This window comes from Saccostrea echinata, unplaced genomic scaffold (genome assembly GCF_033153115.1).
Source record: "Saccostrea echinata isolate AGI-Se365-2 ecotype Australia unplaced genomic scaffold, CSIRO_AGI_Sech_v1 ptg000019l, whole genome shotgun sequence".
In the NCBI taxonomy this organism is placed as follows: domain Eukaryota; kingdom Metazoa; phylum Mollusca; class Bivalvia; order Ostreida; family Ostreidae; genus Saccostrea; species Saccostrea echinata.
Window position 1 is genome coordinate 4,385,884 of NW_026889768.1, and position 18,427 is coordinate 4,404,310.

General features: G+C 34.2%; 2 protein-coding genes across 5 annotated transcripts; one reads left to right on the forward strand and one right to left on the reverse strand.

Annotated features, from left to right (window-relative positions):
* Positions 1–2,787: 2,787 nt before the first annotated feature.
* LOC133189612 (protein FAM241B-like) lies at positions 2,788–4,664 on the reverse strand. Its single transcript, XM_061325004.1, has 3 exons — positions 4,643–4,664; positions 4,326–4,438; positions 2,788–3,742 (listed from the first exon to the last, which is right to left on the reverse strand). Exons 2-3 carry the CDS (start codon positions 4,425–4,427, stop codon positions 3,428–3,430), a joined length of 417 nt encoding a protein of 138 aa, XP_061180988.1. The 5' UTR covers positions 4,428–4,438; positions 4,643–4,664; the 3' UTR covers positions 2,788–3,427.
* Positions 4,665–4,693: 29 nt separating this feature from the next.
* Positions 4,694–17,911, forward strand: LOC133189608 (annexin A7-like). 4 transcript variants are annotated; one of them, XM_061324997.1, is made up of 16 exons: positions 4,694–4,793; positions 5,111–5,269; positions 6,909–6,953; positions 7,111–7,411; positions 8,272–8,304; positions 11,742–12,031; positions 12,131–12,284; positions 12,903–12,997; positions 13,082–13,195; positions 13,848–13,938; positions 14,434–14,513; positions 14,753–14,965; positions 16,042–16,117; positions 16,277–16,389; positions 16,620–16,759; positions 16,842–17,911. In XM_061324997.1, exons 2-15 carry the CDS (start codon positions 5,126–5,128, stop codon positions 16,740–16,742), a joined length of 1,872 nt encoding a protein of 623 aa, XP_061180981.1. In that variant the 5' UTR covers positions 4,694–4,793; positions 5,111–5,125; the 3' UTR covers positions 16,743–16,759; positions 16,842–17,911. The 4 variants fall into 4 exon arrangements, with proteins under 4 accessions (XP_061180981.1, XP_061180984.1, XP_061180980.1 ...); XM_061325000.1 differs by having other exon boundaries at positions 11,742–11,754; positions 11,815–12,031; positions 16,620–17,911; XM_061324996.1 differs by having other exon boundaries at positions 16,620–17,911.
* The last annotated feature ends 516 nt before the right edge of the window (positions 17,912–18,427 follow it).

Below are 18,427 nucleotides of genomic sequence, written 5' to 3' on the forward strand. Positions count from 1 at the left end.
AAATTTGGTAGAAATATGCTTACTTATATCATTTAAACTTTTACTCAGTTTGCTTCCCATATGCCCAGAAGGAGAGAAGAATTTCACAGGTACAATGCATTTTCACTACAGATTCAACAAAGCCTTACCCTAACACCAGAACCAAAGACCAAGGGTCAAGAAATTTACAAATTTGGAAGAGTTACCCTCATCATCATAACTATGGACTTCAAAGAATTAACACTTTTCCACTATTTTATCAAAAGCCCTCCCCCCCCCCTCCCCTCGTTATGCCAGAACCCCTGACCCTAGGACCACAAGATTTAAAAATTCTGTTCAAAGCTCCCATTTTCATCATAGCTAAGCAATTTATTTATCAGCTCAACACTAAGGAGCAGACAGGATTAATTAATGATTAATTAATAGAATTAATGCTTTTTCAATATATAATCAATAGAGCCCCCCCCCTCCTCAAAAACCCCAAAAACTGAGGCCATATATTTAAAAATTTTGGAAGAGGCATCCTTCCCTATCATAATCATGCACTTAGTTTGTTTAAATAATCTCCAGTAGCAGAGAAGAAGATTTTCAAAAAATCAATGCATTTTCACTATATAATCAAAAGAGCCCCGCCCTTACACCAGAACCCCTGACCCTGGGGCTATGAATTTCACAATTTTGGAAGAACCACTCTTGCTCTTCATAACTATGTACTTAGTTACTTTATTTCATACCAAGGAGCAGAGAAGAAGATTTTCAAAGAAATAATGCACTTTCACTATATGATCTATATAGCCCCACCCTGGGGCCATGAATTTCACAATTTTGGTAGAGGGCTCAATGCTTATTACAATGATGCTAACAGTTTGACTGCTTGATGTCCAGGAGAAAAGAAGATTTTTAAAGATTGCATTATTTTTGGTGGTTTTAGCCCCACCCCTCAGGCCCTAGGGGGCAAGGACCATGAAATTCACAATTTTTGTTCCCCGTCACCCATAGATGCTATATGCCAAATTTGGTTGAAATTGGTTAAGCGGTTTCAGAGAAGACGCTAAAAATGTTCAAATGTTAACACACAAGGCACGACAATGGACGAGAACGGATAGCAATAGGTCAACTGAATGACTCAGGTGACCTAAAAACAATGAAATTGCAAAAGAAGGTCACAGTGGCCTACTATTTGGTTGGCACACTTTGAGGACTCAAGATACATCAAATGACAAAGTTTGATGATTCTAAGCCAATTACTATCTGAAAATAGTCATCAAATTCCAAAAGTAGGTCACAGTGACCTACTTTTTGGTTGACACACTCTGAGGACCTAAATCTATCAACAGACAAAGTTGGAGGAGTCTATGTTAATTAGTATCTGAATTAGCCATGAAATTGGAAAAGTAGGTCATGGTGACCTACTTTTTGGTTGACACACTTTGAGGACCCAAGAGGCATCAACTGACAAAGCCTGATTATTCTAAACCAATTAGTATCTGTAGTATTGAAATGAATCTATGAAATTCCAAAAGTAGGTCACAGTGACCTACTTTTTTGGTTGACACACACAGGGGACCCAAGATGCTTTAAATGATACAGTCTGATAATTCAAAGCCAAGTAGTACCTGAAATATTAAAATTTAGCCATGAAGTTGCAAAAGTAGTTCACAGTGATCTTCTTTTTGGTTGACACACTTAAAGGACCCAAAATATATCAACTGACATACTTTGATAATTCTAAGCCGATTACTATCTGAAATAGCCATCAAATTCCAAAAGTAGGTCATCATGACCTATGTGACAAAAACTGTCTTTGGGTACCAACATATTTGACCTCTTGACCTTTGAGTTTGATCCACTTTTGCAAAATTTTACTGAACTTTAACCTTGGACATAACTTTTGAATGGTTGGTGCTAGGGCTTTCATACTTCATATGTGTTTTCTTAATAAGACCTTTCCTTGGGTACTAACAATTTTGATCTTTTACCTTGATCTTGGAGTTTGACTCACTGTTAAAAAACTTTGACCTTGGCCATAAGTTTTGAATGGTTGAAACTACAATGTATATATTTATAATATATATATTATATATAATTATGTGTGTATTCCTTGTGTCAAGACCTTCTGTTGGATACAAACAATTTTAACTCTTTGACCTTAACTTGGAGTTTGATCTACTTTTGAAAAGCTTTATCCTTGGCCATAATTTTCAACGGTTGGTGATTGGGCTTTTACTTCACAGATTTATTCCTTGTGACAAGACCTTCCCTTGGGTACCAAAAATTTCGACCTTGACCTTGGAGTTTGACCTACTTTTCAAAAACTTTAACCTTCCCCATAACATTTTTACTGTTAGTGCTAGGGCTGTCATATTTCACAGGTGTATTCCTTGTCTCAAGATTTTCCCTTGGGTACCAACAATTTTGATCTTTTATCTTTGACTTTGTTTTTCAACCTACATTTGAAAACTTTAACCATGGCCATATTCCCCATAACATTTTAACTGTTAGTGCTAGGGCTTTCATATTTCACAGGTGTATTCCTTGTGACAAGATCTTACCTTGGGTACCTTTATCCTTGACTTTGCTTTTTGACCTATATTTGAAAACTTTAACCATGGCCATATCTTTTGAGCATTTGGTGCTAGCCTAAGGGTTTTCGTATTTCACAGGTGTATTCCTTGTGACAAAATCTTTCTTTCGGTAACAATATTTTTCTTTATCTCTTGACCTTGGAGTTTAACATGCATTTGAGAAACTTTAACCTTTGCCTTGAGCTGCCATTTGGGAGCATCAGTGTTTCACAAACACATCTTATTATCATTGTCATTTATTATTCAATTCTGAATAAAATTGATACTTTAGAATATAAAAGTGCTTGTCTGATAATTGCCCCTTATTACAGAAGAATCAGATGTATTCATGATGTATAACCTTTCTCACATCCTACTTGTATTTTGCATAACTACTGCGAGATCTACATGTACAAGCAAAAGCAAATCACAGAGATAAAATTCTCATAAAATTTTGACTGTATTTTAATTGTAACAATTAATTCCCTGTTTTTGCCAAAATCTACAAATATCATTTGATAAATATATCCTAATTAAGCCCTTCATTGTAACAATGCAATAGGCTGAAACAAACTGAACTTTAACCTAAACAAAATTCCAGATTATTTCTAACAACTGTAATTAAGTTTTATGAGAGAGAAATAAAATTTACTGCACAAACATTTTTAAAATTCAATTAACTCTAAAATCACAGAAACTGCTTTACTGTAGGAATTAAGGAATGACTCAAATTTATGCTTTCAGAACTTCGATCATATTCATAAATGGTATACTTCTGAACATGGACCTTGTACACTTCAACTGCACTCCTAAATTACATTTGTTTAAAAAGAGTACGTATTTCACTCACTCTATGAATATTAATTATATTTTGTAATTCTGGTTTATCCCAGTCTATGCCCCCCACCTCCAGCTGCCCTTCTCTGACCACCTGCCTGGCCAGTTGCCTGACTAGACATCACTACAAGAAATAGAACTGCTCCAAACAAAAGTCCAGGGAGTCCAAACAAGAGAGTAGCAAGAATCATTCCCACTGTTGCTATAGGCTCTACTACATAGGGTCCAACATTGAAACGGGGTATTCCCAGGTCTAGAAGTTTTTGGTTAATTAATGTGAACACTGACACTTGTCCGTCACCTTGACCCAGAAATCCTCTTCCTTGTCCAGCCTGCTGATCACTATCATGTTGCACAAAGCCCTTTGATGAAAAAAAAAATGATAATCTATAAATTAATATTCCTAGATAATATCCTTAATACCTGTGGGACTTGTTTCCCCTGGGGACTCAAGTTGAGCTTATTTTCTCTGTGAGACTTGATTTAGTATTGTCCCTGATCAAAATCAGTCCAAAACAAGATGCCCATGGCCATAATGCTCACCTGAGTCACCTTGATACTGCTGTTCTTAGAGGAAAAATATTTCCCCATTATTTTGGTGAACACTGTGACTACAATTTGCCAACCCCCAACCTCCCTTAGACTGTGGGGTTATAATTTAATCTGCTCTATCCACATAACATTGGGACGCTTTGATATCAATATGAGTAATATGACCTTGCTGTTCTGTAGGCTAGTTGAAGATTTAAAGATTTTTTTCACCAATGAACACGATGAATCAATCAATCTCTTGCCTTCCAACAAAGGTTCTTCCTTCCCTTGTCATTGTTTTTCAATATTTGTAGTAAAGAATGTGTAATCTTAGGAAGAAAGTGACAGACCAGAACAGAATATTTAAGTTTATTATTGGCTCCACTTTGCTGAAAAATAGCTAAACGAATGTACCTGTCGTGGCCTTGAAGAGTTACTGCCCCTGTTTCCAGCTGCTTGTTGAGCCCTGGGGTCATCATCTGGCACTATGTCTCCATTACTAAGAATTCTGACCATCGCAATTAGTGCTGTATCAAGCAAGACAAATCGTGATCATCTACAACACTGTACAATGCAATATGTGATTTACAGATGATGGGTTTCTGACTTGCGTTACATTATTTTTTATTTATATATCAAAATTGATTCACTTGTGTTGTGTCCTAAATTATTATTTGAATTATAGGTATTTTAGAGTGATAAAAAAAAAGTAATTGAGTTTTCAACCATACCTTAGAGTTCAAACATAGTGTAACGTGTATGTTTACAATTCACATAACTGTTTTTACCTCACTCACACAGAAGAGTTCACATACCTTCTGTTTCCTGTTTACTGCTGGTGATTGGAATTTGGATTGATTACTTACCTTACAATTATTAAAAGTTTGTATATTTGGTCAATTTTTTGGCATATTTAGGGTCATCCCATTATAACTAAAGCTATAATTGCATTGTCGTGTATTTTTTCATGTATTTCAAGTTGCATGTGTTACTAATTGAAGGAAGAATTTATCAGTTTATGCATTTCCCTAAGATTTACTAGAGGAGGTGTGTCAAGTAGGCCTAGTGACATCAAAAACGAACTGTGCATTGGCCAGAAGCTACATCAGATACAGGGGCAGCATTCTCTATACTGAGTGTGATTTTTTAAAATAATGTTTTAAAAAGAATAATGAATTTGCTTTTTTCATGACATTCAGAGGTACACTTCAAACATGGGGAAGCATAAGAAACATAAGCATGGACATCGCAGTAGCAGCAGCAGTAGTAGTAGCAGTTCAAGCTCAGATGAGGAATTTAAGCATCTTCCCAAAGCAGAGAGAAAGATGAGGAAGAAAATGAAGAAGCAGATGAAAAAGGTAACTATGCAATAGGCGGATCTAGACGGCCTCTTTTATCAGAGGATAGCAAAAGTTCAATATAGCAACCAAATTTTTACCATATATGGAAAATTCGAAGCAATGTGGGATAGTTTATGCTCTGATTTTGGAGGTTAAGCATGTGTAATTTTAAAAATGCCCTGTGCCTATCTTTAGTGGAAAAATTGGGGGGGGGGGGGGGGGGGAGGGGCTAGCCCTCCTACTTTTCCTACTTTTCTCCACCATATTAACCTTTTCTTTTACTGTTGAAAATGTTCATTGAAAGGCTGCCCCCCCCCACTTCTTGTTGTAGCATAGTTAAATCATAGTAATTTGGTAATGTACATGTATTGACAAAATTTGGTTGTGTGTGAAAGGTAGTTGGAAGTTACCCCCCCCCCCCCCCCCCCCATCCACACACCCCAGACAAAACAGGATTTTTGAGTTTGGAAGTTGACCCCCCCCCCCTTTTTTTTTTTCAAAAATGATACTTACATGCCTGAATGCCACCAGAGTACATGCAAATAAAATTTCAAACATTTAGATATAATTTAATTTTGTTTGTATTCTAGCCTCTGATTGGTTAATATCCAAAAAGGAACACAAATTATTTCTGTATAACCTGGTTTGGTATGGGGACACACCCCCCTGACAACCAGCTGAATCATCTGTATGCATACAATCCTCTCATTTCCAGTCCTCGGGATTCATGGAAAATTCCAGATTTAATAAATGTACCATTAACTTCAAACAATAATTTGATCTTACCCCATGTAAACAAACAACAAGGCTGCTAGGCCTATGTATCAGTTTTTACCTCCCCTCACTTCCCATCACTTCCGTTACTACAGTTGTATTATTGAGCGGCAAATTTGAACTAATAAAAAGCAACGAAATTTTTTAATGATTTTAAAATTAAATTATAAGGAATGACTCTAATTCTTGGCCAAATTATTCGAGTATAACCTGGTTTTGGTCAGTTTACGCTGTTTTATAATCCGCTTCTCGAATTATGAAGCGTAAACTGACCCAAACCAGGTTATACTCGAATAATTTGGCCAAGAATTAGAGTCATTCCTAAAATCAATTGTAGGTGGCAATGTGAGATTCTTTGTCTAGATACATACATAAATGAATGTTTAAGGATTATTAAATGATTGACATTATAAATAATTAAGCTTAATTTAAAAAAAATCCGTTAATCAACATGTCTAGGGTATTAATTTATTCAGAATATAACTTTGGGCAATTAATACAACCCATTAGTATATAAGTATAATAACATATACAGTCAAACCTCGTTATCTCGAACTCAATGGGCTCGAGAAAAAAGTTTGAGATATCCGAGGATTTGAGATATCGAGGGTAAAATACTTAAAGAACAAGTGTTTGGGACTTCCAAATCACTTCGACATATCCATGGTATTTGAGATATCAGTGTTTGAGATATCGAAGTTCAACTGTGTAATTATAACAAATTTTACTGTAATTAAGACTTCAATTTAGATTTTGCCATGGGACATTGGGTTGACTTTTAAAATATTGTATTCAGAATTCTGACATTTATTTTTTCCAGTAAACTACACATCACCAATTTTTATTAAAATATGTGTATTGATTCTACCTGTTGAAATTTTAGGGAAAGATACCTCATGGTGTAGGAATGCCTGCAACCCATGGCTCTGTAAGTATCAGTTTTGTATGAATATGTGTGTGTTTTACATGCATGTATGTTTATTACATTTACATTAATGCATTCACTCTGTATGTGAAAACTATGTAAATTTCCATTTTGCTATTGAAATAAAATAAAGGGGAAAAAATGGCCACACTTATTGTAGGGATACCCAGGTGTAGTAGTCTCAGGTGGTAGTGGATATCCAGCAGGAAGTTACCCACCAGGCCAAGGTGGCATGCTACCAGGTGGAGCTGGGTACCCAGCAGGTGGAACGGGCTATCCAGCAGGTGGAACAAGCTATCCAGCAGGTGGATCAGGCTATCCAATCGGGGTTGCACCAGCACCTGGGGTGCCACCACCTGCAGGATATTCAGCTGGTGGATTTGTTCCAGCAGGTGGTGCCCCAGGATATCCTGCGGCCCCCCAGCCTGCCTACCCTCAAGCACCAGGGGGAACGTATCCAGGTATCTTTGGTGTCATTCATCAATTTTCAATATCAAATGCCATTTTATTTTCATGTATGCACATTTTCTCAAGCACAAACATTATCATCAGATTCAGTTGGAGGTTGGATGTTTCTGACTTTGTATAATTAATAATAATATTAAGCATTATTCCTGAATGTTTCTTAACGTTAACTGCTATAGGTTTACTTGCTCAGACTGGTGGATTCTACAATTATAAAATTGTACAGTACATGGAGTATAATACAACATTTTAGAATGATTCAATGCATAAACAGAGCAGGGTGCTCCCACTCTACTGTTCACAACAGGTTCTAAGTGTATACACATAAAGTTTGTAGGACTGGGTATTGGCTGGAGATTTTGTATTGCGATATATTGCGATATTTTTAACTGTATTGCAATCTGTATTGTAATATTTTCCACCCCAAATAAAATGGCAATTTTTAAATTGATTATCTTCCATTTACATATTGAACATACATAGCTGTGTTAAATGACCAAGAAAAAATAGGTTGTTGATTTATTTACAGTAATGCTTCGAAATACACGCATACAACAGCTTTTGTCATACTATTTGACACAATCACAAGCGTTTCTAACAACTTACACTGCATATTTGTCACAAATGTTTTGCCTGTATATTGATACTACAAAAACTTATTGAAATACAATATTTTTTTCATTGTACTGCAGTATATCAGAATATGGGTATTACTGCCCATCCCTAAAAGCTAGAGAGTCTTAATATTGAACCAAGTAACTGTTTTGAGTTATTTAATTTTGTTCGTTATTTTGATATGCATTACCCTCAACATATTCCTCTGCTTAATTCATGATTTTATTTTTTTTATCTGAAGGACAAGTACCTCCTCCAGCTCAGTACCCTGGTGGTAAGTAATGCTGCTGTCAGACTAATGCATGCTGATGTACACATATAAGTTAAGCCAAAGTACAGACTAGTGCATGCTGATGTACCGTACATATAACTTAAGCCATAGTACAGACTAGTGCATGCTGATAGTACATATAAAATACACATTAAACAGTAATTAATACTGCACTTCGTACCAGTACTTAAACAGATTAACATAGATTTTTTTTTCATAAATACAGTTGTATATTACCTTTTCTGAAAAGGGGGGGGGGGGTGTTTGTTTAAATTTAACAATGGTATGGATGCATTTTTATTTTCCATTTTTGAGATCTAAATAAATTTAAAAAAAAGAAGAATTTATAAAATGTTAAAATGTTCAAATTTAAACAAAATTTCAGAAGCATAGTGCTTATAATGCCTTTGAAACATCTCTGGAGTCATAATACTGTCAGAGCTAATCTTTTTTTTAAATGCCCCTTTGAACATTGATAATCCCGAAGATTACTGGAGACTGCTGAAGATATATAATTTATTATTAAGTTCACATCAGTAGTAATCGGTAGCATATTATAATATATAATCTTACTCACAATGCCCTCCTGTTTATGTGGTAGACAAGCCAAGAAACAGAAACACCCAGTTAACTGATTATTTATTATATTCCAATTTTTCTGATGTCAGAAATGTCACTTTTCAATATGAATGAAAATCGAAATGAGGAACTGCGACCCAACGGTCAAGGATAACTGTTGTTTCTGTTTCCATTGCAGGCTATCCGCGTTAGTGACCCGCTTTCTGCAATACCGACCTACATATACCTCAATAATATATAGGTGGAAGTTTAGGATATTATCCAGCTTTATGTTATTCTGGGGAGGTTAGAGATGCTGATCTAGTATACTACAAACTCTGCATGACTGCTGTTTATTGTTATAATTGATATCTGTTTTATTAGTTTTTCTTCATCTATGACGTAACCAATGTTTATATGTTGTTGATTTAAAATGCAAGGTTGGAATTTGACATTACTCTTTAATGTTGCTGTATTTTTGTAAATTTTTTTTTAATGAGAAGGTATATAATTTTCTGTTTTAAAGCAATATTTTTATCATACAGTTCTTAGAATAATATTTACTGATTTGCTAGTCATGCTAGTTTTTGTAAAAAAAAATCTTGTTTATTTATGTAAATTTTAAGTAAATAACAATCAATGTGTCTAATTCTGCTACTATGTTTTTATTGAATGGTCTTTGTCTTTTGAAGGTGTGAGTTTCTTTGTTTTGAAATTATTTTGTATTAATTCTGATATAGCATAATTATATTATCACATGTTCAGGGTTGTCCCTAAGAATTAAAATAGCAGGGGACATTAAAAGAGTAGAAGGAGATCTGGGGTTCCTCTCCTAACGGGGGAGTGAGGAGGAATACCAAAGTAACCGGGGGATTGTGTCATTATAGGCGGGGAAATTCCCCGGCCCCCGCATCTTAGGGACAACCCTGCATGTTAATACTGAATGGCATGTTACATTTTGTAAGTATGTTCCATCATTGATATTTTATGAATTTATATATTGACATGTTTCTCTGTTGTTCATGATTTTGTTAAAGTGCATGTATAAATTTATTCTTAAAAAAGTGAAATAAGTGATACAGAATTTTAATTTGGAGATGGAATTTATTACTTAAGTTCATTGCTTCTAATTTTTGATATTAAGACCAAAATAAGATAGGTATTTCAATCAAACTTTGATTTAAATGTTTAATTCGATCACTTGCATTATAAAAATTTAATTTTTGCTCTTAGAAAACTATGCATTATACACATTAAACACAATCAATATTAAGTAAATGGTAAAGAAGAAAAACTACTAGATTAACTTAACTCAATGTAATTAGTTTACGAATTATTCAACTGTGATATTAACATGACTGTACAGATATGTTTGAAAGATGCAAGTCATTTTCAAAATAAAATCTATAATTTATATTTCAAAGTCTGCACATCAGTCATTCATTAATCTACCATTTATACATGTATTTTCATTGTAAAAGATGTTGCTCTTGAAAAGTGAACTACAAAATTGAGAAAAAAATTTACTTGTATTGTGTGGGATTTCAAAATAGATATTTATGAAGAATGGATTATGTTTAAATGATTCTCAACAATAAATCCAGCAGAAATATTTTTTTTTCTTTTTCTGAGCAGCGCATTGTGGTAAACATAAAGTAGGACTTAATTAGTTTATCCTCACTCCCAAATCTAATATAATATAAAGTATAAACACACAATATGATCTACTTGAGTTCATAGCTTCTAAACTTTATATAAATAAAGCCTCCCTCACTAAGAGAAAAACAGAACATGAGGCAGTACAAAAATGCTTTAAAAAATATTGCTATTATTTAATTATACTGAATGTATCAGAGCTGATGTCTATGAATGTATGTATTTCACAAAATAACTTTAATTATTACATTTTCAACAGTGAAATACTGTGATTTATTCATTGAATAAAAGTGATATTCTCTCACAGTGTGAAAGGATACCAAAGTGGTATTCTCTCACAGTGGGAAATGATATCAAAGTAAGTAAAATATAATTTCTGGTCTGTAATAAGATTGAAGTAGTAACTAAACCATCTTGACAGAGACTAAAACTGCCAAATTCTTCCCAAATATGTTGCTAAAATTCATGTTACAATGTCTTGTCATCTTACAACTGCTAAGCCATGATGTCTCAACTGCTCAACTATGACGTCACACAATTACACTGGGTTAAGAAAAGACAGAGGCAAAGGGAAAATCAAAGAAAATGTAATAAATAGAAAATTCAATGTTTTGTAGTTGGATATGGAATTTATTTCACTTGTGAGACAGAATTTTTGGATATCAAAAAATCCTGTCCCACTCGTGAAATAAATTCCATATCCAACTACAAAACATTGAATATCCTCTATTTATTCCAGACTTTGATTGTCATAACCTAGCTTACAATCTTCATATTGCATTTGGCTTTTTCTGTATAAGTACAATGACAATGATCCAGCTTCATAAAACTACAAGAAGCATTTAAATCTGTGCCAGGGAAAAAAATAATATTGACAATGTGTTAAACATAGGTTTGAGAGGGGGGGGGGGGGGGGTCAAACTTGTTGCAATTCCTATTTCTTGTATTTTGGCTTCGTACAAGCTCAGGTACAAGTGCTTTTAATAATTTAAAACATACTAATCATCATAATGCAAATTAAAAAATGATCCTGTTTTTCTTCTTGACTTCAAAATCTCCTTAGAATCTAAAGTTGAGCATTATTTTTGGACCATGTAAAGAATGAATTCATTTAACTTTATGTATAAGGCAAGTTCAAACAAAATCTTAAATCTGATCAGAATATCTATTTTTAAGTGTTTTTAAAAAGTACTTAATTTTTATCATTTCAAATATTGAATATTTAGGAACACAATCAGCTGGTTACCCTGGGCAACAACCAAGTCAAGGAGGTTACCCTGGGCAACAGCCAAGTCAAGGTGGTTACCCTGGGCAACAGCCAAGTCAAGGTGGTTATCCTGGGCAACAGCCTACATCCTCTAGTGGATACTCAACACAAGGAGGCTATCCTACCCAGCCAGGGGGTTACCTAGGGCAGCAGGCTGGAGGTTACCCTGGACAACAACCTCCACCTGCACAGGTTGGGGTACCGGGACAGCAGTCTTATGCCCCTCAAGGACAACAAGGATATGGACAGGTAAACTGAATTAAAGTATATTTTGTACCTTAGATGACTTGAGCAATCTATGCTGAGTAATTTTGCAATTCTTTGGGTAATATTTGCATTTTACATTAGCAGACACCAGGAGGAGTGGCTTCTGCCACAGCAGGAATGGGTAACCTGCAGATAGGATCTATGGGGGATATTCCACGCCCGACAGTTCGACCAGCAAATCCATTCAACTGTGAGCGAGACACTCAGGTCCTCCGAACTGCTATGAAAGGAATAGGTATTATAGCAGTTTTTTAGATTTAAAAACAAAGATAAATATGATTTTATTATTTTTTCATAATAGGGCTGGAACGATACAACATTTTCTGAATCGATACGTATCACAATATTTGAGCCACGATACGATATGTATCACGATATGTTGAATTGGTTATAAAATGTTTTTTTGTATTGAAATGAACGAAACATTTCTTCACAAATAAGAATAATTTATTCATAGAAGTTGTACATCTGTTGTAAAACAAAATCATTTTACACAAGTGGTATTAATTATTATGTATTTCATATTTTTATTTATATTTAGCATATTTATTTTATATATTTAACCCAAAATGTTAAGTAAACAAAGAAAAACATAAGTTAGAATTTTTTGACGATATTTCGATATTTCCTCACACGTATCGATATGCGTATCATCCTCACATTGAATCGATATTATCGATATCTCGATAAATCGTCCCAGCCCTATTTCCTAATAGATTTTTTGTTGTTGAAATTTATACATCAAGTAAATCAGATGTTGTTTGTTATTAAATATTAATAAAGCATATTAGCATGGGAAATATCTGAATTGAAGTAAAACTCATTCCTTATAATAATGATGTTGGTTATGTAGGCACTGACGAGAAGGCCATTATAGATGTGATCAGCCATACCTCTAACAAACAACGACAGGAAATTCTCATCATGTTCAAAACCATGTATGGAAAGGTTTGTAAAATTTCCCCGTTTTCTAAATATTCATCTGCTGATTTCAGAGGTATATTACATGTTACATGTATTTATCTTTTTCAGGATTTAATCTCAGATCTGAAGTCAGAATTGTCTGGGGATTTGGAGGAATTGATTCTTGCTTTGTTTAAGCCCACTGACTACTATGATGCATGGTGCCTGAATAAAGCTATGAAGGTATATACAAAATTGTGAAATTTACATATACAAGGCAGAAGATACAAATAGATTAGTGGGTAGTTACATGTACTGGCATGTACATGTAGATGCAGATATGTATGTACATGTATGTAGGTACATGAACATAATTAGTTACACAATCAGTTTGGGACTTAATATGGAGTAATCCAGGATGTGAAATGGGGCTGTACTGGGAATTGGCAACTTCATATTATTAGGTCCCAAACTGAATATATTATGAATCTATCCCATCTAGGTACATCTACACAGGTTCTAGTGTGTAGATGCAAATGTACCTGTTTGTAGGTAAATCCATTTACGATATATACATTTGCAGGTGTTCAGATGGAAATGTATGTAGCCACTTACATGTATACAAATTTACTTGTAGGTGTATACAAACATGTATATTTAATTTAAATACATGTATATTTGAATATTTATGTAGGTACACTTACAAGTATTCTAATAAGCAAATATGCAAGTATCATATTTATATGTATATATTATGCTGTCAATACACATACAAATAATTGCATAAACCGATTTTTGTACTTGTTTGTTTAAAAGTATGACAACATCTTTAGTTTGCTATGATATATTCATCAATCATGAATGATATTAATTTTAATTCCTTTTGAATTTATAGGGAGTTGGAACCAGGGAATCAACTCTGATAGAAATTTTGTGCACAAGAACAAATGCTGAAATCAGAGGCATCAAAGCTGCATACAAACAACGTAATGTTTTCACATAAAACACTCATAATGCTTACATCTTATGCAGCCACCTTTAAAAATTTGATGTATTCTTAAAAACTAAATCCAATCTTAAATTAATTACCATATATACTCGCCTATAAGTTGTTTTTTGGGAGTTGTATTTTGGACCAAAACTCTTTGTCCGACTTATAGGCAAGTTATAAAAAGACTGGTATTTTAGAGGGTCTATCCCTCTAATAAAAACTTAAAAAATACAAGCAACTTATACGTGGACCGACTTATAGGCGAGTATATACGGTAAATGTAATATGATAAAAATTATGGATTTTGTTAGAATTAGAATAAATGGCAAGGCAATTATCCAAATATTCTGTTGCTTACAGGTTGCTTACAAACAAAGCAATGCTTTTACAATCTACTGGTAGCACTACAGATTGTGAATGTCCTGGTTAAGAGGCTTCTGATTTGATTTTGGATCTTTTTCAAGTTTATACTTTGTAAGCCTGATTTCAGACTTTGGTCGAGAGCTGGAAGCAGACTGTGTCAATGAAACAAGTGGACATTTCAAGAGACTACTGGTGTCATGTTGTCAGGTAACCATAGGAATTTTTAGTATTATTCTCAAACACTTTGTTTTGTATCACATGAGACTGTGGATATAATTTTGTGCATACATTTCTCCTTATTGTATCATCTCCTAAGACATAGACAAAGATTCTTACTAAGCAGACCATTGAAGTTTATATATGCAGTAATTTACACTGATTTAGTCAAAAGACCTTTTTCATCAATATGCTGTTCAGTGTAAAAAAGAAAATCTGATTTGTTGCAGGCAAACAGGTCCGAGTTGACAGACAGTCAGAGGCAGATGTTGATGCAGCGTGGCCCAGAAGCTGTCGTAGACCGGGCACAAGCTCAACAAGATGCCCAGAAACTCTACCAGGCTGGCGTCAAAAAATTTGGTACTGATGAATCTGCCTTCTTGGCTGTTCTATCAATCAGACATGAATTTCAACTGAGAGCCACTTTTGAGGAGTACCAGAAAGTAAGTACGGGGGAAATCATATTTTTTTGTCTGTATAATGGTGTGTTATTCATTACTTTTTCAATGAAGTGATTGCCAGTGTTGCAAATCAGGACCAAAGTTACTATTGAACATCAAAACTGAATCTTCAGTGTACATTGGATTAAATAATTGAACTTTCATTAAGTTGACATTTAATATACAAGTGGTTAACCCTGAGAAAAAGATATCCTCAGAAATAAAAAAAAAATCAGTACAAAATTTCCAAGACCAACTTATAAACCAAAGACACCTGAGGCATAGATAGTCTAAAAGACAAGATAATTTTTACAAAATTCATGGATTTATTTCATATCATACCATTAATTCAGATAACATTCCCCAATTTTGTTGTGTTCTAGAGATTGCCCCTATTCTGATATCTGAAAGTACAATCTCGAAAGAATTTTCTCCCCATGCAACTGTCACATGTGCATGAATAGACTGAAAAAAGGTAAATAATACATTCTGCCATTGACATCATCTTGTCAATCTGTCAGATTCTAATACCGGTAAGCTTTGTTTTATTTTCTTTTAATATTGATTCCAAATCTACAGAAAAAAATCACAGAAATGAATTTACTGAAACCTATAGATTTGATTTGTTTTGAACATACATTGTAATTATTCATTCAGCGTCATGTTCATAACACCTTTTAAAACAACAGAAAATGAAAATCACTTTGTTGTAAGCATGAAATCATTACAAGTGTGTTCACTGTAACAGTTTTTACTGTATATTAATACAGTTGAACTTTGGTATCATGAACACTGATACCTTGAATACCATGGATATGTTAAAGTGATTTGAAAGTCCCAACCACTTAATTCTTTAAGTATATTACCCCTTATATCTCAAATCCTTGGATTCTCTGTTCCATCGAGTTTTGAGATAACAAGGTTTGGCTGGGTATTGTGTTAATAGTTCAGCTAATTTCTGAGCAATATATAGTGTGCATGTATTTCAAAAGGCACTATTCCATAAAAGATGTTTATTCAAGAGCCCTAGTACATGTGTACTGTCTTTAAATAGTTAATACATATTTTTATATTTTTAGCTCTCTGGAAAGGATATCATGAGTTCAATAAGTTCTGAAATGTCAGGAGATCTTGAAGATGGATTTAAAGCAATAAGTAAGCTGGAGATAAACATTTATTTTCGCACTATTTTCACAAATTATTTAATAGGAGTTCATGAAGTTTACTTTTAAATGTTGCAGAATTACATTTGCAAGCATATTTTTAATTGGGAATTGCTTTTAACCATCATTGTATATATCTGTTTCTTCTCAGTAATGAGTGCAAAGAACAGGCCAAAGTTCTTCTCAGACAAGCTTCACAAGGCAATGAATAGGATTGGAACTGACGACTCCACCCTTATAAGGATCATTGTATCTCGTTCAGAGGTTAATCAATTTTCTCAGTCAAGAATAGACTATGCAGCTATTATTGATATTTCTCCTTTTGCTAGTTTGGATATACAATGTAGAATGTTCTTTTCCTCTTATCAAAGAACAGAGATTTGATTGTACAGTCATATTTTCCATTCAAAATGGGATTTACATTTGGACTACTTTGTACAGAGAATTCTTCACAGATTGAATCGATCATTATAAAATTCTGTTTTTCTTTTCAGATTGATTTACAGAACATAAAGGATCAGTATATGAGGGACCATGGGAAGACCCTTCATGCTGCTGTATCCTCAGAAACCAGTGGGGACTACAAGAAACTCTTACTGGCTCTGATTGGCCAATAGACAACATTAATGTTAACCTCTTTCCTCTGATTGGCCAATAGACAACATTACTGTTAACCTCTTTCCTCTGATTGGCCAATAGACAACATTACTGTTAACATCTTCCTTATCAATTTTGACTGACATTATTAAATTCTTAACTTTTCAGAGAGAGTAACTTTAAGTTAACTATTGACTAGAATAGAAAAAAAAACCAGTCAACCACTTTGTGAAGTAGCCATGAAAACCTTGTATATTAGTGTTTGCTTGAATAGGATTTTGACCTGTAGTTTATATGGAGAATAATACATACACCTGTACCTTTCTTCACAACACACCCTGTATCAGACTGAGACACCCATATCAGCCAGAGAGCAGAAGGCCAGAGGGCTGATATTAGTTGAGGGCGGATTCAGGGTGTGTTATGGAAAAGGGTATGTTTTATTATGTTTATTACATACTTAGTAATAACATACAGCCCACATCTACTTGAGCAAATACAATGAATAATCACCAACTAGTTTATTGTATCAAATCCCAGTAATTTAATATAAAATATGAAATCTTTTTTGCAGAGAATGGGAATGAAAATTATGTGTATTATTACAAATACTGTCTAATCCACAAAGGGTGTGATATTAATCTGTATCAGCCCTGCAGGATCCGTATCAGCCCTAGAACTGATACAGCTTTTGTGACATGAGATATATCGCATATGCAAAAAAAAAATTTATTTATTACTAAGTATGTAATACTAGTAAATGCATGTATCTTTATACATTTCTATATTAGTAACCGTGTTGTGCATTTACATATCTTGTATGTAAGTTGTGAGGATTTTTATTCCATCTTTTAAAGGTTTTTTTTTGAAAGATTGGTTTCTAATTACATGTATTTACTGCTATATATTACTTTGATATTCATTAAAAGAATAAAGAAAATCAAGTAGGTGCATGTAGCCTCTATCATATATTTCTGCAAACAAAGTAAATGTACAGTGCACCTGCATTTGACAAAGCATCGTTTTGCTGGCATCTTAATTAAGAACTGTTTGAATATCGACCCATCAAACCAAACTGTTTGCCTTCGGCCTACGGGCCTCAGGCAAACGGTTTGGTTCTTGGGTCCGACAAAATGCATGTTACCTTCGAGCCCATGCAGTCAATAAATGTATAATATTTGTAGTTCAATTCCTCTTCTCTATTATTTTAGAACAGAGTAAGGAGTTCACTTCAAACTTTGGATTTCTTTAGTACGAAAGCCTATTAGGATCAATCTATGGAGAAAAAATTTTTTGAAAGGCGTTATAACGCCTCTCCAAAAGGTGTTATTACGCCTTTTCAAAAGGCGTTATTACGCCTTTCCAGAAGGCGTTATTATGCCGTTTGAATATCCATTATTATGCCTTTGACAGGCCTGTGCTTTTGAAAGGGGGGGTGGGGCTCCCAAAAAATTGACAAGCAAAAAAAAAACAGAACCCCCCCCCCCTTAAAAAAAATAACTTAGAAACCTAAACTCGAGGGGGGATCTTTTTCTAACTTTTCGGTAAAACTTTTTAAATGCAATAATTTGCCAGAATCCCCCCCCCCCCCCGCACACATACTACCGGCCTTGTATCCAAAAATGGAAAAGCGTTATTTTATATTAATAAATATATGAAAGGTTGAATCAAAGCCATCTTTATTCGTGCAATATTTAAAAGTATT

Excerpts from the sequence above, each read along its gene's own strand:
- LOC133189612 (XM_061325004.1), bottom strand. The coding sequence starts at position 4,427 with ATGGTCAGAATTCTTAGTAATGGAGACATAGTGCCAGATGATGACCCC. Across the intron at positions 3,743-4,325 it reads ACTCTTCAAGGCCACGACAG|GGCTTTGTGCAACATGATAG; the intron begins GTACATTCGTTT and ends TTTTCATCAAAG.
- LOC133189608 (XM_061324996.1), top strand. The coding sequence starts at position 5,126 with ATGGGGAAGCATAAGAAACATAAGCATGGACATCGCAGTAGCAGCAGC. Across the intron at positions 5,270-6,908 it reads TGAAGAAGCAGATGAAAAAG|GGAAAGATACCTCATGGTGT; the intron begins GTAACTATGCAA and ends TTGAAATTTTAG. Across the intron at positions 14,514-14,752 it reads TACTGGTGTCATGTTGTCAG|GCAAACAGGTCCGAGTTGAC; the intron begins GTAACCATAGGA and ends GATTTGTTGCAG.